The 25,101-nt window shown below is 34.1% G+C and overlaps 1 protein-coding gene and 1 long non-coding RNA gene across 2 annotated transcripts; one reads left to right on the top strand and one right to left on the bottom strand.

Moving 5' to 3' along the window:
• Nucleotides 1–1,393: 1,393 nt before the first annotated feature.
• Nucleotides 1,394–11,693, top strand: LOC125502898. Its single transcript, XR_007280597.1, has 2 exons — nt 1,394–1,443; nt 11,377–11,693. It is a non-coding gene; the product is annotated as an uncharacterized LOC125502898 (long non-coding RNA).
• Nucleotides 11,694–12,659: 966 nt separating this feature from the next.
• On the bottom strand, nt 12,660–14,898 carry LOC109545028. The gene is made up of 3 exons (XM_019915508.2): nt 14,692–14,898; nt 14,453–14,592; nt 12,660–13,612 (listed from the first exon to the last, which is right to left on the bottom strand). The coding sequence occupies exons 1-3, from the start codon at nt 14,730–14,732 to the stop codon at nt 13,416–13,418; spliced, it is 378 nt and encodes a 125-aa protein (XP_019771067.1). The 5' UTR covers nt 14,733–14,898; the 3' UTR covers nt 12,660–13,415.
• Between the last annotated feature and the right edge of the window lie 10,203 nt (nt 14,899–25,101).

The following is a 25,101-nucleotide window of genomic DNA, read 5'->3' as shown; positions in this document are numbered from 1 at the left end:
TATTCCAATGAATTTTAGTTTGAAATATAGTCTTGATTATAGGAAATGGTCACACAATTTAATCTGTTGACAAAAATTATTGTAAAAGGTTAAGTTAAGAAGCAATAATAAAGTTACTCCACAAGAGAACTCCACAGTTCAGTATAATTATTATTCAATCAAAGTAGTTGGTTTTTCTTAGGTTCGTCCGTATTAATACTTTATCAATTTCGGTTTTTTTGTTGGGTTTTGTTTTTGCCTTCCGATTGAACTTATTAACTTTCTTTATTTACTATTGAAAATGTAATAAACATCTTGTACAAAGTGTTTAAATAGTGTGATGTTTTCTTGGTAAAAGTTTAAAACCATCTGTGTAAAATCTGTTAGCGCGGACAGCAAAAAATTTGCTTTGCGTTTGTCTCACGTCTTCTGCGTAATTTTAATCTTTAAGCGTCTGTTTATTTCTAGCCATTCACACTTTTTGCACGAGGTTTATTGAAACGTTTTGTGTTTAATCTGAAGAAAGATGAGCAATGAAAATTTTTTTACCATATTAAAGCTGGCAACTTGTCAAAAGTTTACTTTGACCAAGAATATATGGCTGTATATAAACATCCTATCTAATACATTCATTTCATTTTTTGCTTATCTTACCAGGCAAAGTTTTTTCAATTCTCAATTCAAAAACACATTCAAATCCGAAGATGGACTGAGAAAATATTCACAGTGGAAAGTTAGGGAAAAATTAGGATATGGCAGTGTATTTTACATTTTTTTATTACAATTGTGGTGAAATTTCTTTTAGTTCTTTGAGTTTTCCAAAATGTATCCAATAAATCTTGGCCATAAGACTCATGTATGAAACGCACTTGTTTCAAGTTGGATTTTGTCACAATAGGAGCAATAAGAAATTGATTTTTACCAGAGTTTAATATTAGAGGTTGGCGAAAACTTTTCCTTAATTTGATATACTTTTTTGATATTTTCAAACAATTTAGTTTAATTGATTTGTTCCTGCCCAACATGGTCCCTACTCTATTATCAAGGTCTGCTCCTGAAAGGCCTCAAAGTTGTAGTGAAATTATTGAAACTAAGCAGAAATTAAACAATTCCCCGAGTTTCCACCGCTGTTATGCCCATTTTCTGACTGACATTTGACCCTACTCTACATGTAGCATTTCCTAATGGAAAATGGAAAGGTAATTAATTAAATTATTGAGTAAAAAAATGAGATTTTTCAAATTAGAAATCATGAGAAATAAGTTGAATTTTAGCATTTCAACTGCTGAGCGCATTAATGTGCATTCAGGCGGATAATGGGGAATTGGTTAATACATAAAAGGTCCTTCGGGCTAATTTAAAGGAAACCTTTATAGAATTGCAAATTCACGTCTTTTCTTCTTTTTTTTTTTCAGGTGAGTGAATATTTGAACAGTCAGCGCCAATTTAGACGAGATCGAAAAGGTAACAAGTGATGAATATTTTACAGCTTTACTGAAATCTGCATGAAATATTTAGTTTAAATTGCGTTTTATAGCAGGAAAAGCGTATTTCATCTCTAATTAAAGCCAGCAATTAGCTTTAATCAATCGATTTGCATCAGCGATATTTCTAAAACATGCCGCACTAATACCTTTAGCCTTCATTGTTCAGATATCAGATGCGGCATTACAATGAAATAGGAAAATACATTAACTAATATTACAAATAGGGGACTATCTGTGGCTTCCCATTCAAACTTACAGTCACGTAATGACGCTTGAATAGCATTAATCATCGAGTATTACAAAGAAACGATTAGCGCCACATCCGAAGTTAAATAGCTGTATTGGAAATGGATTTTTCTATTTTAATATTGACATTCATTTACCGGTTGTTTGTGTGGAAATGGTTCATTGGAACGGCCACCAAGAATGAAGTTGCAAATTCCATTTAATATGCTGTGAATCGATTTATTTTTGGCAATGAATTTTTAGTTTATTTATGAAATAATGGCGTTTTTGTTTGATAAGATATTCCAACTGGGAGTGTGTGTTTTATGGCAAGTAAAATGTAAATAAAAGTTATTTTCCGGTTGGAAGTGCGCATCTATCTAATCAGAAGAAATTAGTTCAGTGGCTAAACATTTCGTTTATCCGACATATCAAACGCTTAGTCAATGCACAACATCAGTATTTAATGTTTTTGGGAATGTGTGGATCGCATATCGCAGCTCGATGGTGAAGTAAAGCTTTCTGCTTTAGAGAGGGAAAAGGTGGAGATCAAGACAAATTAGTGCAAAACATTTCAATGAATGAAAGCAACAGAAATATTTAAAAATCGCTACTAGTAGCTCAAAATGTCAACAGAACAATCAAAGTTTTTAAGAGAATTTCGGAAAAAAAGACGCAAATAAACGTAGGTATCTTAAGTGGTCTTACCTAAATACATAACACTAGACAGCAGAAGATCTAATGACTTAGTAAACTTCATACTTGGCAAAGAAATAGTTGAAGGAAAATTTCCAAGAGATGTTTTTAGGCAACGGAATTTCCAGGAATTTGCTAGTTAATTTATTATATTTAGTTCTGGACACGCATAAACTCACATATGGACGCATTCAGAAAAATGCTGAAAAAAGGGGTTTGGAAAATTAATAAATAATGTTTGAATCGCATGTTCGCAGCGAACAGAACAGCGTTGCTGGCACCCTATTTGATTCAATTTAGGCAAACATGCACCTGTTAATCTTAATCCCTGTACATCCTTAATCCTGCGACAAACTCCCCTCCTAAATTGAGCGGCGTCCGACAGTTACGATGATAATAATTCACAAAGCACGTCATAACCGAGAATTTAGAAATCCAATTTTGCTGGATTGGTTGCTTAATACAGACAGTCAAGAGCTTGCACAAAGCGAGTTTGAGCTGCCAAATCGCCCTAAATACGCGACCTTAATGTAAGCTTTTTTTTAGTTTAGTAGGAAAGTTGTTAAATGGCAAAGGCATAGCTATTTTTTTCAAGTATTAATAGCTGCAGTTAGCTAGAAAACAGTGTACAAAATTGCTGCCCCCTAGTAATGTCGGTATCACTTTTCTTCGTCCTAATGCAACCCTCATTTGTACACCTCCGTTGCCGCGATCCCATTTTTAACAAAATTAAAAAAGCATTAGCCAATTAGGACCATTTTTCGCGCAGATTTCAAGAGAAAAAACTGTACGAAACCGGCAAGCTTAAGAGTGAGCTGTAATTTGTATACTCTGACGTGGCAATTTTTCACAGAGGAAGATTAGTGCTCGCGATTAAACGAGCACCCTTAGCTAAGATGGGAATTTCGAGAGTTATTGCCTATTATATTTTATTGACAAAAAACTCCAAGGGTCGTCGACGCAAAATAATATTGGATATTCTTCGAAATTATAAGCCTTTCTCCCGATTCTAGGCTTTATGTTTGTGCAGAATCGTTTGCGGGTAGACGGTTATTATTTACTTTTTACATTGCGTTCTGCGGGAGTCGATCAGAGCAAATGATGATACGAAAATGTTAATAGCTTTTAATATGTGATAAATCAAAACTGGCGAGGAAAAGTGAAATCAAATATATTTGAGTGGATGTTTTAAGAACGCAACTTCAACTTTGTAATTTCCGTACTATACGCAACAAAAATAAAGTCTTACGGTAACTGAACTACTGAATCCTAAAGCGATTGATAGGAGCTACTGATAGGAAAAGATAATGCCAGTAGTAGATACTGATAGGAAACGATAATTTCTCGAAAAAAATTCGAAGTTGGCAGGGCTACTAATAGTTAAACCATGCTTTCTTCTCCTCTAAACTTTTTGGGTTGTAGAGTAGTGTAGAGTAGAGTAGTAGACCGGGGCGAAGTTAATTTAGAAAAGGTTTAGTTATGAAATTTTGATGCTGATTTATTTGATGATACATTTTTTAAAATCAGGCCCTCAATCAAAATGTTATGTTAGGAACAACTTATATCGTTTATCATCCTCCTGATGGTTTGATAGTTCAAAAGCTAAAAACTTTATTATTCTACGAATATGACAGTAAAATGCTGAATATTTTGAGTAAAAAATAGTATATTAAAACAGCGAATAAAACTGCCAGATAGATAAGAATATAGTGAGGAAAAATACAGAAATAACTAGTTTCTGTACTTTTTGATTTTCCCACCAAAATTGGCCCACGTATTCTACTGATACATAATTAGTATATTTTGCAATATCTGCCCTGAATGTGCGTGCAAAAGCTAAACAATCTAACCTTTGTGTACTGAATTCTACAGTTAAATCGTTAATATTTTTAGTTCACACATTTTTTTTGATTATTTCAAATTACCTGTTTGATGAATTATTTCGTGTATCAGACAAATAAGAAGACACTGAGAACAAAAGTGATATGATAATTTTTTAATTATCCAAGCAACGTTAGCCACCGTGATGTTTTAATACTGACTACATAATTGACTTGTGATTTTTTTAAAATATCTCAATAGATAATAATCTGTGTAATGAGTACATTTTGCGTTTCTTTCCTTTTTAAGATGTGTACTTTGAATGCAAATGAAAAACAATAGTAACTTTTTAGCTGACTGATTTGAAAGTTTTTCGATAAAGCACTTTGAAGTTTAGAGTGAACGTAATCAAACTTTGTGTGGGCGAAAAATCGTCGGCGAAAGCTTTTAAACGGCAAAACATAAAAAACAAATAGACGAATAATGCAAGTTGACTTTTTGAAGCAACCATAACAAACCAATGCAAACAAATAGTGCTGCAAACAATTGAACTTATTTTAGCTTTGTCCACAAGCCCCTATTTGGATTAATCGAGTCTGCTATTTTTAAAGCAAATAGCATGCCGTTTGCTTTTGAGGGCATGTTTCGAATGCAACAATTATTTTGTCCACTCGACGTGAAATAGTTCATTAATATTTTTTTAGCCAAGTTAGATATTTGTAAGTATTATCTCTTAATGCAACAGCGCATTAAAAAATCTGTTGCACAATTCCTTGTTGACCTGTTAATTTTTAGCTGTTCAATTCCATTGTTCCTACTGTTCCTTTAAAGTAGTGTCTGCTACTTTTCAATGGATTTTTTCCCGAAAATGTAATAGTTCCCTTCAGAATTAATGGCCTCAAAAATGCCATCCTAAACTCAGTTCCTTCACCATAAACTAGACGAAACGATCAATTATATCTCCAAAGTACGTAGACGATCGTTTAAACTTACAAAGGTGTTCCGTAAATTGGGGAATTCACTGAACGGGAGCACCGAAATAAATCTCAATATACAGTGTAAAGGGTCATCCTAAAACGTCTTAAGGGTAGCATTAGCGCTCCCCTAGGGGCCCTAATCCCTTCTATCATTACTGCACCGTCCTGCGACACATATCTCTTCTCGAATAGCGCCACTTAAATCTTGTATGAGCTAAGGAAGATATTGTCTGGAAGGAGGGGGCGTTTATTCTGGCAAAATCCATTGATCCGAAATTGTTTCAGTGCTTCTTTTGTCCTAAAGCATCCTATGGCCATTGAGTTTTATGCCAATTCTTTAGGTACTTAGTAGTATTCATCCCAAGAACCCCATACGTTCAATCTCAAAGTAGAATCTCAAAGATCCAAAATCTCACCATTGAGTGTGTTCCATATCTACAGTTTTCCATAAATAGATAACAAAATATTCTAGCATCCAAGTGAATGTTCAAATATCTCGACGCACCGCAAGCACCAAAATCGAAAATTTAATTAACGTCTTCACGCCACTACGTCTACTTTATTTCGTCAAACGAAACCTCCAGAAGGAATCCGCGAGTTAATTAATTTAGGTGCGCTTCTGTTAAACTTGTCTGCTTACCTTCGTCAACATTTTATAAATATTTAATTATCAGCAGCTAGACAAGACCGAAGTTTTTGAGCTGTAAATATTCAAGTTGATTTCAAGAAGACTCACATTAAAAATGCGGTTGAGACCGAGCTAAATTAAATTTTAAATTTAATGCAGCGAATTCAAGTAGGCGAATAGCCTTTATTGCTTAGCTGCTTGGCTATTAACCTGAATGTTATTGAAAGGAATTATAAATTAACTGGTTTAATATGACAGTGGAATTAAGATATGTTGGATTTGTATGTTAATATAATTTGTGATTACAACCTGCAAAAATCTCTTAGGTCTTTAATGCGTAGGTCTACCTTGCTTTGGCTCGATTGGCATTTATTGTCTATAAAATGTTTACTCCATTTATTATATCTTTGCTCGTAGAAAGGCCTGCTCATATCCACTTTTAGACTACTCCCGGCTTGTTTGTTCAGTTTCTTCTAGGAAATTTTCACAAGCTTTCATAACTTCAAAAAGAAAAACAAATATTTGAAAATCCATTAAACTTGTTAATGAACATTGACTTCTGTTGATTGGTCTTTGATTCAGTTTTGAATTATATTCAACCCACATTGGTTTTGCATGTTCGAAATCATGTTTGCACTAGCCAAAGCGAATAACACGCGCTTATTGATTTAGTATATCTAAGCTCAAGTAATTACTGATAGTACGTCAAGATTCCCCTAGGTAATTTGCCTTCAAATATATGGTTCATTTGATTATTGAATACATGCAGCAGGAAACGGGTTGTTGACGGAATTCCTCTGAATGCAAATCGAAAACATAACATGGCGTATCAGCATTTTTCTATTAATTATTGAAATTTAATCAATACAAAGCCGGCCACACAATGCCAATATATTTGATTGTTTTTTCGCGAAACTGGCGAGTTGAATAACGATCGCTGGCGATTTAATTTGCGCTCTGAATTTATTTTAAAACTGAAATTGAATATTGAAATGGATTTTATTTTAAAATAACTGCAGAATTTAATCCTACATGTGGGAATTTGTTTTGTTCACGTTTGCTTACATTTCACAATGAGTTTTCGTCAATCACATTCCCAACTCTATTTTCAAACAATGTTCAAATACTGTTAATAAATAATCAATTGTTACACGAGGTGTAACAATAACACAATAACGAGGTGTCCAGAATGAAAAATATTTAATTGTCTTTTAGGTGTTTCAAAAAAACATAATATATGTATTATTATACAGTTTCTACAAAGGAGATTTCTGGGTAGAGAAAAAGAAAAGAGAGAAAAAACAACATATAAGGGTATCCCAAATAAACGTCGGTTTTGAATTTTTTGCTCCTTACAGTGTCATTTTTAACATTGAAAAAATGTGTGTCCGTGGCATTCTTTAGGACACAGCAGTAAGTAACACAAAAGAAATTACTATCACAGTTGGAGAAAGTTTTGCAGCCATAGTTCCCAAAATGCGTAAAATTATGAGTCATCGGATTGGTCGAAATGAAGCCAATGTAAAAGAGCATTGAAAAAAATTGAGCAAATTCAAAATCCCAATGCCAACGAGAAAACAGAAACAAGCTTTCTTTTTTGTCGCTTGACTTGAAATATCGCAGCAGTGCATGCATTCATAAGGAAAGCGCGACCACAATTTAGCATAGAGCTTAGGAAATTTGCGTTTTCACAACAACTATGCAACGAATTTTAACAAATTATTTGAAAATGAATTTGCACAGATCGGAATTGGCTTAAGAGCTAAAACCAGAGACCATGGGCAAAGAAGAGCGTTTGTTAATTGGATTGGACGACGACTGGATGGCGATTTTTCTATCGTAAGCTTTTTTGCGCAAAAAAAAACGAAATGTGGATCTGAACAGCATCTGGTATCAACATGCGATAAAACCAGAGGAACCGCTGTATCACTGCACGAGTCCATTTCTTGTTCGTGTTGTTTCTCGTTTTGGAGATAGGGATTAGCCGTCAATATCATGCAATTTAACGCCTATGGACTTTTTTTCTGTTCGTTTTTTCAAGTGACAAATTTATGTGATCAAAGCTCCAAAGGCGGAAGTACCAAYTACACCTGGCTATGAAAAATTGAAACTCACTAAAAACACATATACCTTTTATTTAACACAAACCCGGCGTTCTTCTTAGAGCACTCTTTATTATACAATTTCTTAAAAGAAGACAGAAGAAAAGAAGAATCGAAGTTTTGGTACTCAACATCATCTTCAAACAGCATTAAGAAAAATTGTATCCTTAGAAAAGGAGCCAAATAATTCTTAATATATTAAACAAATATTCTAAGTAAGTCCCGAGTAACAACCGTAATATGGATAGGACATTGACGAATCAGAGGGCTTAAAAGTAAAATGCCAAACAATTGATGAAAAAACAGCGGTTTCACAACCACCAAAAGAATACAAGAAAGGATAATACAGAACACCATGTAAGAAGGAAGAAGCGAATATGGAGAGGCAGACAAAAACATTCAATTTCCACAAGAAGGTCAGAGAAACGATAAACAGGCACGCAGGACAACAGGCATTATTGACGGATGATAAAGATAAAATAGTTCAAGGGATAGCTGAAAAAAGAAAGTTGTTCGGGAAATAGAAGCAGATCGAAATGAAAAGCTTCCAGTTTGGACACGATCAATGTCGAAATATTTAATTTGATTGCAGAAAAGTTGAAATTGAGATTTGAAGGACTTGAACGTGACTTGAAAAGTTGGTTGAACCGAAATATTTTGTTTTCGTTACCCACATGGGAGGAAAATTGCTTGCATTAAGAATTAAATCCTGAGCCATTTTAGGAGTTTTCCCAATGTTTTGTGTTGGGTCATGACTTTGAATCCGAACTAGACACAAATGTAGAATTATTGTTAAAATTGCGCTTGCATTAAATGTGGATTGCGCGAAACAGTGGATAACTTTATGCTTTTATAACCCATATTTTTGAAAACATGATTATTTACTAATATTTTCATAACATTTTAGTTCATTAACTAAGAAGGTTGAACTCGCTTTGCATTTATGAATTACTTTAGCAAAACCGACCACAATTTTGTTTTTACTCAACCATAATATACATTTTCCTATACACAGTCTGTTTTATTCTATTGCATTTCAGTTCTTTTGATGCAGATTTCATCATGTTCAAAAGTAAATTATATTTATGAACCATTCTGCTGAATTTGAGAAACAAAATGTTTATGTGTGTGTCTACAGAGTGTAGAGTGTGAGCTTGATAGTGTCAAAATAGTTAAGTTTTCGCGACCATTGCAAGAAACTGATATGTTTTTCGAGGACAATAATTTGTTCCGCACGTTCCCCAAGAAATTATTTTCTGTGAAATCTCGAAGATCAGAAAAGCTCACCAGTCCAACTTGGGCTTTGCTTTGTCCTTTAGAAAACTTTTAAAATTTTTCGTTTACCAAAAGTACATTGTCTATGTGGTATAGGCTGCGCTGAAAAAGTTAAATAGTCATCCATATTTTCCGCACCCAAGGTTCTGTTCGCTTTTCCAATCTTCATGTATATAAATATCGCATATAGTGAATGATGTTCAATGTAGCAGAACTAAATAAATTATTTTCCCAACAAATACCCATCGTAAATTCAAAGCAGGAAATAATTTCAAAATAAGTCCGGGATTCGGTTCTATAAAACCGTTAAGAAAGGCGATAAATCTGGAAAGTACATCGACGATCCAAATTCGTTGGTACACGAGGTAATTTATCGAACTCATATCTACGGGAAGTCTGCCACGTAAAGTTTATCGTTCTTCGACATTTCATAACTGGTCTTTCCTCGTAGAGCAGGTGGAACGGTTAAATTATTGGTCAATTTCCGGTGTTCATAAAGCATATTTTTCAGTTTTTATCATAGATGGCAGTTTTATTGCGACCATTTTGTTTTTTCTGTGTTTATAAAATGCAAACTTTCTGATAACTGATAACCCTAACATTGAAATAGATTTTATAAATTTCCAAACAGTTCTTACTTCAGAAATTTTCCTTAACATATAACTATACTAATAAAGTAAGTTCCATAAACTGTAAATTGGAGCTGCAAAAGCTTCGCAATCAGTGTGCATTTCGCAATTTAGTTTGGATCTGCCAAAACAAGATATATCGCTAACTCGAAATTACTTGGCTGCAATTTTAATAAAACATAATAATTATAATGCATTATGATTATTGCGCCACTGGCAATAGATTGAACCGATCGGTTTTCTAATTAAACAGCATTCAGCAATATAAATATTATTTACATTTAATGTAATAGTTGATGGATTTAATCAAGCTGATTGATTTAAACTGGGGTAAATTTTCAATTTGAAACTGACATTTTTCAATTTGGCTTGATGTTTGCTAAATCACATTCCATTTAATATCGTTTTACATCGGCGAAGCTGATGCAGAATCGACTGCACCTTGCACAGCAATTCTATTACTTTATCGAAATCTAGTATGTCGAATATCATCTTGGATGTTTCATCTTCAGTATTTACATATTATTTGCTAGAACTAACTAAACTAAATTGTATAATCTTCACACAAAATTAATTAAGCAGATTTAAAACACAATCATAAGTAAATATTAATCTAGAAATATATAGCAAAATGAGATTGAAACAGACCGAATCAAGAGAAGTTATTTCATGATTGAATGAATCAAACCATCCTACTTTATTTATTAAAACAGCAATTTTGAATTCACATATTACTATATAAATACAAAACGTTTCATATAGCCACAATATTTTACTTGGTTTGCCACTACTAGCTGTTAAAACCCTTGAAATGTAACGCATGTAAAATTACCAACTCTTCACTTAATCCCTTAAGCTGCTACCTAATTCGCCCTTTTTAATTAAAAGCGCACTAATTGCAAATAAGTTTCATTATTCGCGTTAATGAAAAATAAATGGAACGCAACTCCCATGGTAAACACTTCTAACATGTAATTAGGATTTAAGCAAAAACGAAAGAGATTATAGGATAAATGGAAACCGGCCGCGTAGGTGATGGCAAGTTGCAAAACGATACTTTTTTCAGATAGTTCAAAGCACAAAAGTGACATGTGAAGTATACAATTCAAGTGTGTGCCGAGTTAATTAAAGTTACGATTTGCTTTTAGTCAGCTAATTAAATCGTGTGATAAATTTAAAGTCTGTTAAAAATTTCAGCAATTTTTTTGCAACTTTTTTATATTTTAATCATTAGAATCTACGATTTTCGAATCGACATGACCGTTTTGAATCGACATGACCAGTATCATTATCGAGCCATTCAAGTTAATTCAATATTTGGGTCAGGCCTCTGGAGTAGTTTAAGAAAAGTCTTTAGGGACAAACAGGGAAGAAGAAACACTAAACTGGATTTCTGCTCTCAGTAAATTAATGTTCGTATTTTTTACATAATTTTGCTTACTGTTCCCTTACCGGGTTACCTTTTTCGGTTACTTTTAGGTCCTTTCAGATATTTTCCAGTTAATGAAAAGCACACTCTCTTGTATAACTATCAAATAATTTGGGTCGTTTTTTCAGGACAGATTGGATTGCATGATATGTTTGGGTCAACTTCTAAAAACTGAACTAGCTATTGCAAACGCAGCTGTTCTAAATCGAAGTGAAAACACACTAACATAACAGAACCAAAGGAAACAAAGGAAGTTAAATAAAGCTTTTAATATGAAGACGAAGTTGAATTTACTCCGCGAAATAGTTCAGAACTGACAAATAAAAACCACATAAAACTGTGTGAAAACTTTGAAGGTATTTATTTGAAAAAGTGAATGCCACATTGGGCGAAGTTTTTTTCATGTCTCCACTGCGCCAACGCCAATAAAATAAATAAAAACGCACATTTGTATTCATTTCGTATCAAATCTGCACAGTAAAGCGTGTAACAATATAAAAGCTAGCAAATTGTCGGTCAGCAGAACATTTCAAAGTGCTCAGAACTCCAACAAACTACACGGTTCCCCAGGGACGATTTGATTATGGTAATTTTTCGTTGGGTAAACAACGATTGAGGCCAAAATTGGTTCTTACACCCTTTGTGAAATGCCTGAATCCTCAAATCTATAAATCGAAAGAGCTTAACAAAATATAAGGTCTTAAAAACGTGACTTGTTTCCACTCTGCCAGCATAACCCAACCCTAATTTACTTTCGGTCCTGGTCTTGCTCGACGTTCTACGTAGTAAAAGCTAGGGGACAACGACATATACATAAAAATGCACGTCGTAAACAAGTTTATACCCGTCATAACCATTGTTTTTTAGCGACGACCGATATGAAGTATGCAAAGGGAGGAAAAAACGGTCTTTGCTGGGGTTGGTAATGCCTGCATAAAGACACTGAGTGCTCGATTGAATGGATTAGATTTTATGAAACATGTTCTATTCTGCTCAAAAACGGGGACTATTTTTCATAATATTGAATACAGTCGTTGTTCTCTTGCCAATCACAACATTTCAAACGTTTCTGTTCAGGAAAGTCAGTAAATGATCCTTTGCTGATGCAAAAATAAATTTTCCAGTTGATTCCACCTGTGGGCTTTTAAACTTCAAATAATGTTGTAAATAATAAATTATGTTCCCAAACATGGGAGCTCAGCAAATCTATATTGAATGTAGCCTTTAGTTTCCGTCCATAAAGTTACTAAACAAACAAAACAGTCTTAGTGAGTGCCATCGAAGTCCACACATTTAGGTTGCTACTACACTCAACTAAAGTTTGCACAGTAATGTTAGGAATTGTAAAGGGAAAAGGAATTAGAACTGCTAACAAGCTGGAAAAAGCGTGCTTCTGGCAATGTATAAGTCATTTTAGATTATTACTTTATTTTATTAGTTTCAAACATCATTCGAAACTAATAATGATATAACTTGACTAAGATGAGACATTAACACTAAGACAAAAGATGTGGTAAATATTAAAGCGTTTTAAGTTTGGATTTTTTCATTACTTTAATCAATATAACAAATAACTAAAATATATTTTTTTACGGAGAAAAGCAAAATGCAGCAATTTTATTTATTGCGCCATTATGTTCGATACGAAATCGGTAAAAATATCAAATTTGACACAATAACATTGAAAATAAAGACAATGGGCCCATCAGCATAAATTGAATAAATAACGGGCCAATTAATTCCGTTTGTTATTACATTGAATATAATTAATATTTACATTACTGAATTGTATTTATTCGAAACACGGAACACTGATCTGGTTTAATTATTATTATCATTGGTCAAATAATTATAATGTTCCTCCATTAGTATTAGATCAATGTGTATAATTATAGTTGGATGTTTGATTTAAATAATGCAATTTACTAAACTCACAGGGTTTTTCGAAACTTTTAAAGCGACAATTCGAACACAAACATGTATTTAACAAGCCTTTGATTAGACAACTAAATCCTTTTTTTTTCAAATAATGATGTCCTCTGTTCTACTCAATCAACACAAACATACAGTCAAATTACTTTGTTAATTTTGAACCAAACGGTTCAAAACATGTCACCTCAAGGCTTCCATACAGTAAAGAAATAGTAAAACCCTTCCAGTCATGCATTTAAAGCAAATTGGGATTTTTCTGGAAAAAATCGTCCCATTCTTGGGCGTTTTCGCATGGCCATCGCATTTGTTCCTCCCCTTTCGTGTACTTGGTGCACCAAGTGCCACTCTCATCCTTTAGAATATTGCTGATCCCGCCGGAACATTCACATTTTGGTAGTTTCGGCATATTACAGGGCATCACATGAAATTGATCTGAGAAAGACAAAAGTCCACTTAAAGTTCCAACTTAGTTAGCAATTCCAAAAAATTACCCATATAAAGAATATAGTACAATCAGCTGCATTAGAATATGCAGAAATATGCTGGCTTTTAAATAAAGCCTGTTTAAGCAAACGATGAAGTTTGGCAAGTTTCCAGAAGCTTCTTAACTCTATCGTAAAGTGCTCTTAAGATGATTATCTCTGACTTGTGCTACTTTTCTTCGCTCACTTACAGCTAACAGATAACAGATAAATGTTTGTAAAACCGAAAAATCAAAAGTATGAATTTAATTGGACGACTGAGTCTGCATTTTACATGTATTTGATCTGCAGATCTTTATAAACAAATTGTAATCGCAAAGTTTCAACTTCCAAATACTAATTATTTGAGGTTTTTGAGCTAAATTTTCAGATTGTTGAACAACATTTAAACTCAATTTTCGTAAAAAAGCATTTTGCGATATTTCGCTTTATAAATTGCCTAAACTCGTCATTTGTTGCACATTTTGTCCATATTTGAGAGAATAATAATTAATTTAAAAAAATGTTCAAACTAAAACTTTAAATATTGGGATCATTTACACAAATTCTGGTCAAAGCTTCCAATCAATGCGTCCACACGAATTCCGAAAAAACGTGCATAATACAAGCAAAAAGCGAACCCAAAACTTTGATAAAGCGGCTAAATGTTCAGAAAACGATACGATTTTTTTAAGCAACATTGAAAGTCCAACCTGCATCATTAAATAACATTTTCACCCAACGACAAACGGTCGCAAGATCTGTCTAAAACCACCCAGGCTGACTAATTATAATAATAAAGTAAATTTACCTAAAGCCACACACTGAAGTCCTGACTCTCCAATTTCCGCTTGATAATCCTGCCAACATTTGCAGGAAGAGGTCGGTATCACCCTTGCTGAATAAGCAAAAGTCCACAGCGAGCTCATAAAACAAATCGCCAACAAAATCCTAAAAGTGAAAAGGCAACATTGAATAGTGCCATAACGCTCCTTCCTGCTATAATTAATTGCTTTAATTAAGCTGCCCGAAATTAAGTTTAAAACTCACATTTCTGAAACCCCACAAGCACTTTGAGCGGATTTATGCATGAAAATCAGCACTTGAATGTTAGATCTAAATTGAGAGTTAGATATTGTGCTGTTGATGCTTTCGGCTCAATTGCACACTTCATGAAGAGTCTTTTGCCAACATGAAACAAACATACGTATCGGCGATTTGGCGTGGAAAATAATGCCCATAGAACGGACAACTTGTTTCATGCTGTAGTGTGAGAGTTTAGGTAGAAATCTTGTCCCAAACTTAAAATCATGTAGCTAAATTATTTCCATTGATATTAGCTGGGAGACTGTGTATCTTCAAACAGCAGGGAAGGCAGCTCATTTTGCTCTCATTTGCTTTTAACAAAACATCTCGAATTTGGTCAGTAAACATTAGAAGGAATTGCGAAATGTGTTTTTGGTTGAAACCATTTTGCAACGAAATTCTACATAAAGTTATCAAGAAATGGCATCGAAATACGAGGTAGGTAGACATTTGCAAAAATTGTTAAGTAGGTATGCCATTTACCCCTTAACTAAAAAAAGTCTTCAGCAATGGCGTCAACCCAGAAGTGAATAAATTATACTCAACAAGTTTGCCTGCCTTTGTAGGTCCTATTAAAGAAGCGTTGACACTTAACACAGAAAGCTAATTGTTTTATGCTACTTCTTGCGGTATCTCAGCACGCCAAGATTTACCATAATGTTCCGGCCGGTGTCAATAACATTGATTTTGTTAGGAGATTTAGGGCACACGGATTTGGGTTGGAACAGGAGTTGTGTAACACAACAAGAGTTTTTCATTTTTGTAGTCATTCTTGAAGTGAAAAAACAGTTGTTAGAATTTAAGTTATTTCAGTTGATTTATAATATTTAATATTATTTGAAAGCGATAAAAGCTTTGGACAGGACTAGACTGATTTTAAATGCTGGTTAATTACTGTACAAAGCTGATACCTAAATTTGCATTGCATGCAATATTGATAAGATATAGAAGATGAAGGAATTGTATACTTTAACAATCCGTGTGAATATAGAAATCAAATTATATTTTCATTACATTCATTTCGGGACACCCTGTATAGAAATGGTGGCATTGTGGAATGGTGACATTCAAAATGAGATGGGATTTAGCAAAATGTGTTTTGTTGGATTAGCAAAATAGTTTCAAACTTTTGTCAAATAATAGTAAGTTTTTGTATTCTTGGTTTTCCTCAGCCATTATCTGTTATCCACTCCTGGTTTAGGGCCTTTTTCATATTCCTTTTTTATGCCTTTTGTTTAACATCCAGGCATCTTCTTACTTAGACGTCCATCTGGATTGAGTTTGTCTTTTTATTGTATCCATAACTTTGGTTTCTTCTGGAGTTTCTTCATCAGTGATTTTTTTGTCGTCTCTGTCCGTTCCATCGCTGTGTGCATCATCTATATGTTTTTGGCGGTAATTTTTCTTAGCTTAATTGTTTCCAAACCCATTGCCGCTACTGGCAAGGGGCAAGTGCCACAAGCCTTTTTCTAACAATTTACAAGGATATGGTGGTTTTTCAATGTGTATTTCATCTTCCCGAAGCCCGGTTAAACTCGTCTTTTATTCTTTGAGTTATTTCTACCTTTAGATTTTTCTTGTCTTTTTGTATCATCTAGGTATTGGTGTTGCCAATTATTTGTGTTTTTAACCTGTTTCCTTTCAACCTGACATTCTTCAAGGCATCATTACGATGTTTTAATTTATCAACCCAGTTCCTGTATGTCGTTTCTTATTAAGACGATATCGTCCTCTCGAATTCTTCATGGTTCGAGAAGTTTTCCTAGCGATTATTTCTACAAACCAGCAAGTGCTGTTATAGTTTCATGTTGAGAACGTTCCCCGATTAGTTAAAATGGATATTTCTACTCATATACTTTGCGTCTAGAATATAATGCTTTTTGCAACACACAGAAACGTATCTAAATCTACTTGCTTTAAAAATGGAGACAAACTTATGTTCCCAATGTTCCCAAATAGTTGCCTTAACATTGGAGATTATTTACAAATAATAATGCAAAATAGTAATCTGACTTTTAATTGGCGGAATTGATTAAGATTATTTGCCAAAATTCTCTATTTTTGCTTTTCGGCATTCTAATTCGTACATCCTGGAGCAAACCAAAAATACACTTTGGAAAAATATTAATTAAAGATTTTCGTTGAGGAAAACTTCAGCCATTTCCAGCAGGAACTGTTAGCACATGTAAAACCAACTTGTTCATTCTCGGCCCTTTAATCCACGTTACTTAATAACTTGTATCATTTTCAATTTTAGTTAAGTCTTTCAATACCGGTCACGTATCCCTCGGACAGTTTAAGTAATCACGTAAGTTCGTTGATTAAAACTATTAAGGACATTCGCCCAACCCTGTTATCACAACTTCTAATTGAACAGCGAACGAAGCGTTAATTTTAATTGAGCAGTGTTGCGGCTTAAATTGGAAAGCTGGATATGCTCTCAAAAGCGGCATTTGAATCCGACAGTACTCAGAATGTGCCGCATCTGAGCCTTGAGCATAAATTACGTTGTTTGTGGGAGAAAATCAACAATTAATTTCAGGATAGTTGGGGGCTTAGAAGGGCAATAATTACATGCGTACTAAACATATCTATCAAATACAATTGCGCGCTACAATGAAGCATCCTACTACTACTCAAGCGAATTGCTTCGATAAATTATTTGAAGATTTTTGCGTCAGTTTTGAAGAAACCATGTAAAACATTTTAAAATAGTCTGAGTTTATATATTATTTGTTGGATGTGATCACTTATTATTGTGTATGTGTGGGGAAATCGAAACGTCGAATGTCCGCCTCACGCTTAATAACATTGAGATTCAAAGGGTCCACCCTGGTGATAAAAAGCCGCCCAACTAAAGGGAAAATTAATTTACCAAAAATTACCTATTGATTATCTGAACACCTTTCGAACCCCGATCCGGTGCCTTGTAAATTGATAATCCACGTCTCCAATTAAACGAGCTGGCTGAGCTCGAACGTTATTCATCTCGTGCCAAAGTCGATTGTAAATGAAGGAGGCACTTGCTTTTAAAGATCAAGTGCTTCTGAAATAGATTAGCCTGAAAATATTGACCGATTTCCTCAGCCAACAAGTGGCCGTCGAATTTGAGACGGCGACGTCGCGTGTACAAGTTGCATGTTTGACGAGCGTCACGAGTCGTTGCTAATGAGTTTATTGCATATTAAAGGGATGGTAATGGCCCTCCATGATTTCCGGTTGGTAGGGCTATCAGGAAACTCGAATAGTCCCACATTGACAATAAACTAAACGATGTGTCCGATTTGTTTATGAGTTTAGGTGCGACCAGATTATCTAGATCATTTTGGACGATTCCTGAACGATTTTTCAAACAAAATGCTCTTGAGTTCCAGCAACAACTCAAATTTGCGTCGAAATCACAATCAGTCTGCATCCCCAATCAATCATCTGTGTCAATTCAATGCAATAGAGAAATCAAGGGATCTGCTGCCACCATTTTTTCTAGTGAGTTCAGTTGATTGAGATGAAGAAGTAGTCAATATCGGTTGAAAAGTTTTCCGGCCTGAGAAGAAGTGGACCATTGGGCATTGTTTCTTGACATTTTGAACACATCTGATGTGAATATTATCCAGAGCGATGAAGTAACGGTCGAAGTGGTGATTCGTTTAAAAAAGAACTTTGAAGCAGAAAGTTCCATAATTCCTCAGAGTTGCTAAATTGGGTTTTTTCTCTTTAGACCAAGTCGACTTTCGAACAATGAATTTAGGATTTGGAAGCATAAACACTTAGCGTCAAAAACCAATCGAATGTTGAAAGTTTCAACAATCAAAAGCGCATAAATTCCCTTGTTTTCCTGCTGTTTTACAAATTTCGCTAGCCATATATTAAGATGCCAATATTTATATCTTTTTCAGCTTTAACTGACATAGAAATTCAGATGAATAATAGAGCAACAAGGAAAAGTTGAAAGCAGCAAAAGTTAAAAGCACAAAAAAATTCAAGCTCCCACTTCACATTCAAACATCGAAAGATTTTTTTTTTACTTGTTTACTTGAAAACTATGAGAAATTAATTATTTTAGCAAGAGCGGTTTTTCGTCTGAAAATCTTGGATGAGAGTTTGTGAGTCTTTAGAGCAACATCGAAAAAAACGTTTAAAGAAAAATTTCAAAAAATGATCAGAATTCCCAAAATCGCGTTTTCTCCTTTAAAGCAAGTAACCTTTAAAACCACGAGATTAGGATTTAGAAGCCTTTACCAGCAGGAACATTTAACGCAAGCAAATGAAGGAAATTTGGAAAATTTTAACAATAAAAAGCGCATAGTTGATGTATCATAGTAAATTGTTTACCGGTAGATTTATCAATTTCAAAAGCCATCTTTTAGCGTACTGATTTTTCTACTCACCCAAAGCTTAATTTAACACAAGCTGGGATAAGTAACGGAGTTGCGATCAAAAGATTGGAAACCCGCAGTGATCACCATTGCCTTTGAACTTTCAACATTCAAAGCTCGTTTACTATAAAACTATGAGAAATTGGAAATTTTATGAACGGCAGTTTCTTGTGAGAAAACTCTGTTTAACAATTTGTAAGGCTTTCCAGCAACATTAGAAAAAGATGATTTAAAGACAATTTTTTCAAAATAGTGTTTCTCTTCTTTTCAGCTAGTCGCCTTAGAACTTTTGAACGACGATTAAAATTTCAAAGCATTTACTCGAAGCATAAACAGCGGAAACAGTTATCGTCAGAAATTAAACAAATTTTCAAAATTTGTACAATCAAACACGTTAAATTCCCTTGTTTTCCGTGGGATTTGCAAAATTCGGGAACCATATTTTAGCATACATATTTCTCCACGAAACCGAGCCTTAATTTAACAAATATGCAGATAATTAACGGAGTTACGAGGAAAAGATTGGAACCACACAAAATGATTTCCTTTGCTTCGAATTTCCCAATATTCAATGCTCGTTAACTCTAAACCTATGAGAAAATGGTAATTTTGTCAAGGGCGGTTCTTCTGAGAAAGCCCTGGCTGATTCGCTGTGAGCTTTTTGTACAGCATTAAAAATTGATTTAAAAAAAAATTGAAAAAATTCCCGGATATTGAACATGTTTTTCTCCCTTAAAGCAAGTCAACTTAAGAACAAGTATAAAAACCCATAAACTCGAGTTTTTTCTTTTAACTTTACTATTTAATGTCGCGTTTAAATTAAACTGACTAAAGTTCACATTTTGCATATATTTTTTCTTTGAGATAAGTCACCGCACATAACTTGTGTTAAGTTGTTGTGTTGTTAAATCAGTTATTGACAATTATCACACGCACTTCGGGATAAGTTCTTGAATAAATAATTTAAGCATTTTCTTTGCAGTGGCTTCACTTACAGTTTTTCTTTTAATTTTTAGCGATTTCTACTAGATATTATTTTCAACAAATTATCATATGTCCACCTCGTTTCCGTTCATAGATTAAAGTTGGTTAAAATGTTTTTATAATTGGACAAAGAAGATATTTTGTATGCTTTCCAAAGAAAGTTGCTTTGCAAAATGAAATTTTATGCCTCATTTTTTTAAACTAATCTGAAATAACTGAGATGGCAGAAGGTCGTGTTTCTATTCATCCATTTGATTAGAAGCAAAGAAATTGAAAACATTAAATGAATTAATGACGGTAAAAATATTTTCAGCACTATTTGCTTCTACAAAAAGGCAGGTAGTTGAAAAGATACCCATTTGATACCGTTATTAATTGCTAAACTTGCTGGTCTTTGCTGTAAAAAAGGTTTATTTAAAGTGAAAAGATGATGATAGCGTGATATTTGGCAGGAACAATTGTTGTTTTTATTTTATTGTTTTAATAATATCTAATTGTGAGCTTGAAAAGTTCATTGTCTCATGTTATTGGGATGTTTCATAATGTGTTTTTGTAATATTATTTGAAAATTGCCAATTCCTTTTTAGTACTTAGTAGTTGGCAATGGGAAGCAGGTAAAATGGAAGTGCATGGTAAAGTTAAATGTTGGCCCATGCGTTTTCCAAGACGCAAAAACATTGTCAGTTCTAAGATATATTTTGTTTATTGGCAATTTTTAGACATTGTACTGCTTAGAAAATACGTACCTTCACAAGAAAAATTATTACTTCATAACCCAATAGCTTTGAGGACAAAAAGAAAATAAATTAACTTTTGCCAAAGATGTTGCTTAAAGCATCGTAGGCCTGAAAATATCCGTTTATGGCCGGTAAATCCAGACGTTGCAAGAAGCCACCAACATAAACTTGTCAATACGAACATCATGAAAAGGCCGAAGTTGCGAATTCTTTGAGTTGGTAAAACATAATCGCACAGTTGGTCAGATTGCAAATCGAGAATTTATAAAAATGTTGGTAAGCACTTTTAGATTATTCCATACATTGATAAAATTCAAACGTACATATAAAATAAATTATTGAATTCAAGTAGCAGCTCCCAGTGGCAATATTTAGCTAACAATATTTATCTGAACACTTCATTAGCAGCCGCTCGCATTAAAACACCGCACTACCCTTGATAAGGGGCGACTGAAAGAAATCTGGTTACAGTTAAAATTCTGTCACCTTTACCCCAATGTACGATTTGGAGTGAAATAATCCCCTACAGTTTGGATGGAGTGCTTTTAGCTTTTAGGGGGACGCAAAAAGTGTATTCCACTCGACTTCGCATATCTGGAGCGTAATACAAAAGAGTTTGTTAAGATTGTGTTTTATAATAGTATTAAATTACTCTCTCTGTGTTACTTGCCAGAAAGTATTATGGCTAGGGTCTGAACGAGGCAGAGGGTTTATATTCTGCGAAATTTATTATACAACGTGCAAACAACGAACGTAATTTAATGTTAAGATCAAATTTGCTAACCTCCTGTTCTCAACAGAAACTATACTGAATTTAACGTCTACAATTTAAAAAAAAACCTTCTTCATTTGTATCTAGACGGTGCTAACTTTTAAAGATGCATTTTCCATTGTGCTTCAGCAACAATTTAAAGTAGTTCAATGAGCATTTGGCAATGTGGAAAAACTGCCGTTCGTTTACGCCAACTTTCCGTCCAAGCAGACATTTGTTGGCAAACATGACACTGTTCAAGTGGGTTTGCGGTTAGATTTTCCATTATGGTCTTCAAAACTTACTTGCTTGTAGAGACTTAAAATATGATTAATTGAGTTAAAGTTAAAGAGTTCTGGAACTAAACGGCTTTTGATGACGAAGGTAGGACTCATTTGAACGCAGTTAATTTGAAAGAAACAACCACCAGAACCAGGCAGAGAAAACCATTCAAAAGTTTCACGCAGAAAGAAACTGTGTTTCAACCAATATTTCAAAGAAATAAAATCTTCACCAGAAAATGTTCTTTTGACATCAAAATTCCAATTACCAAATGAGTCTTTTTTCTTTACTATTTTCCAATTTCACTTGATTGAAACTGGTTTAGGAACCCGGTTGAACCGGGTATAGAAATAAATCGGCAGGTTTCTGGGTAATATTAATGCGTAAAATTCATTTGCAGGTGCGATTATTTCCACTCTGGTTTATTTTTTATAAATTTGCCAGTTTCCAGAAATAATAATGTTTTTGCATTTTTGCCTGCTGTAAACTTGTATTTAAATATTGCCTCAAAAAAATTGTTGTTCCGTAGTGGATCTTCAACACTCCACACCCTTTGCGGTTAGCAATTTGCATAATGAAAATCCATGTTTAAAAACACTCCACATCTCTGAACAATAACTCAGCTATAATTACATCGTTATTTACATCAATCTGATAAGATGTTGGAAATGCCTCTTACATTATTCAGCATTGTTTATATCGGATTCGCAGATAAATCCCAATATTCCAGGAATATCACTAATTAATTCAGACCGCGTAACAAAGCCATAGTTTGAGTCTTTTGTAATTAGCGAATCTGAACAGACCTTAGCTTCAGGAACAATTTGAAGGTTCAATTTAAGCTTAAAATAATTATTATAATTAGGCTTTATTCTGTTGATGTTGCCCAAACTAAGATGTTCAGTACACGGGAATGTTTCTTGATCAAATGAAATAGAAAGTGAATTAACATGTTGGCAATTCAGGAAAATTTAGAAAGTTACTTTGTATGGCTTGTTTCTATGCAAAGTTACCGAATCATTATCTTGCCGGTTACAAGTGACCTTCATAGGGAGAAGAAAACTCCATTCCGTAGTCTCTACCAGTTTCACCTCAATTTTTATTTTATTTGCGACATCTATGGGTCGCTGATTACCGATATAAAATTTTACGACAGTTTCAAACGTGATCCAATTTTATTTACCTTGAGGAAATCGCATGCAATATTTCAGCACATGCCCCTAACTTTTATGCAGCGCCGTAAATTGAATATTATCGAACAAGAACTTTTCAAATATTGAGGTGAATAACACGAATTTACCTTCTATGTCTTTTCTGCTGACGATATTTTTCGGCTTCAAAATTATATCCAAGTTTCATTTACTAGTAACAATAACATTTTAGGTGCTTTTTTTAATTAGTCAAACATATGCAAAGGGTTTTTTTGCGTTTTATGCTCCTGCAAACAGTCTTCAGGTTTATTAAAACACGAATTTTTACTGTCAATTATACTTTAGTATTTGTTAAGTGTTGGGGCGTTGCACCATTTAGAAGCTGAGAACAGCCAAAACGTATGAATTCGAAATTTTAACTGAGTATAATAAAGGATTAAATTGCCTTTGCTTTAATGCGAATTTCTTGCTTCTCATATTTAAATAATTTATTCTGTGCGAGGTATTCGATTTATTATTTAAAACTGCGTAATTTTACCGCAAGGGGTTCTTCATAACTGCGGAATAGATTTTCCGCCACGGTGTAATTCAGCTAATAAAAAAAAGCAGAAAAACGAAATTGAAAAAAATTAAAGCCTTTGATAAATATTCAGTTATAATGGGTGTACTATAGGACATTTTGGAAGGTAGAGAATCGCCATGCAGCAACCCATAAAGACATAAATGGAGATTAATGCGTCTCTCTGGTCCTAGAATGCGAGTTTCGCAGTAATTGGACATAGATATGCTCAAACTCTACTTTATCGCTATCTATATTGCCGACCGGGGCTAGATATAGCGCTGAGGCCAATTAGACTATTATATGACTCGAGGTTTTTTCATTTCCAGGCTTATCTGAGCCCGATAGTGGCGAATCCATGAATATTTAAGTTAACGTTTTTGGCTGAATCAAAGCTTTTACCATTAAAGTTAACTTCACCGGATAGTTTTCACGCGTAGATTGGACAGCGCTTTTTGATTGCTATAAAAGGCAAATTTTTCAGTCTTTCAACTCCAACTGCGCTTATAAATCAGAAGTTATGATCACTACGCTGAGAGTAAACGCCAGGAGTTCTAAACATTGTAGCCAATAATGCAGATGAAAAGCAAACAAACACGACATTTCTCTACTGTTCATGTTCAACGTCGACATTCTTGGATATGCCCGATTTAAATATAGATTGAAAATACGCGATTTTCTCGTTAAACTTAAGCATCAAACAGATAACTGCTTATTTCTATTGCCTGCAATAAGATTTAAAAGCGCTCGACTCCGAATAATGATGGCTGAACAAAACGACTTTATCGAAAGACGCCCTTTTCAAACTTTCGAAATTTAAAAGAACCGAAGGTCCGTATTCGATTACGAGAAAAACAAAAAGGGTTGCCATGAAATTGATGGATTTCGAATTTTTCAAGCCAGCGCCGGTTTTGTCTGCTTCCGTTTGCTTGTTTTTCCCACTCACGTTGTTTGCTTAATGCCTGCAATTTGTTTTTAGCTACCATTTGCTACTTAATAGTCACTACCGTATAAACAGTGATATTGTTGATAAGTTTATTAGCTAGAGAATGATGGTCGTTCAGATAATTCCTTTCGTTTTATTGATTGTAAACTTTTTCCATTTGAGACTACACGTTGAACTTGGAAACCCCAAATTGTCGGATGTTTCAGGGCAACAAAGTTTTACCATGACTGTCTTTTCTATTATGAAAATTGCTTAAAAATGGAAGTGCTGAAGAAGTGGAAAAAAATCGTCGTTTGCAACTCGATGACAATTATTATGCTCAAATCTTAGGATCAATTTTCATATAAGGCAAATCCTTGAGGTGAATGCAAAATGTTGCCTGGACGAGTGCTAAAAGCATGGTTTAAATTTGGTATTATCCAGAAGATTATTTAGAAGAAGATCCAGAAGGAATGTAGCAAATAATCATCCAAACCGCATGCAAAAGATCTGCAAGGAATTGTAGAATAGTGAAGTATATCTAAATACTTTATAGTCAGTAGCAATTTATATGAAAGTTATATACCGTGTTTTTAATAAGTGTTCGTT

Source organism: Dendroctonus ponderosae, unplaced genomic scaffold, assembly GCF_020466585.1.
Source record: "Dendroctonus ponderosae isolate FM_Combo_2020 unplaced genomic scaffold, Dpon_F_20191213v2 Dpon_F_20191213_104, whole genome shotgun sequence".
NCBI classification, from domain to species: domain Eukaryota; kingdom Metazoa; phylum Arthropoda; class Insecta; order Coleoptera; family Curculionidae; genus Dendroctonus; species Dendroctonus ponderosae.
Note: the sequence above shows the minus strand (reverse complement) of the source record. Positions and strands in the feature narration are given on the sequence as shown.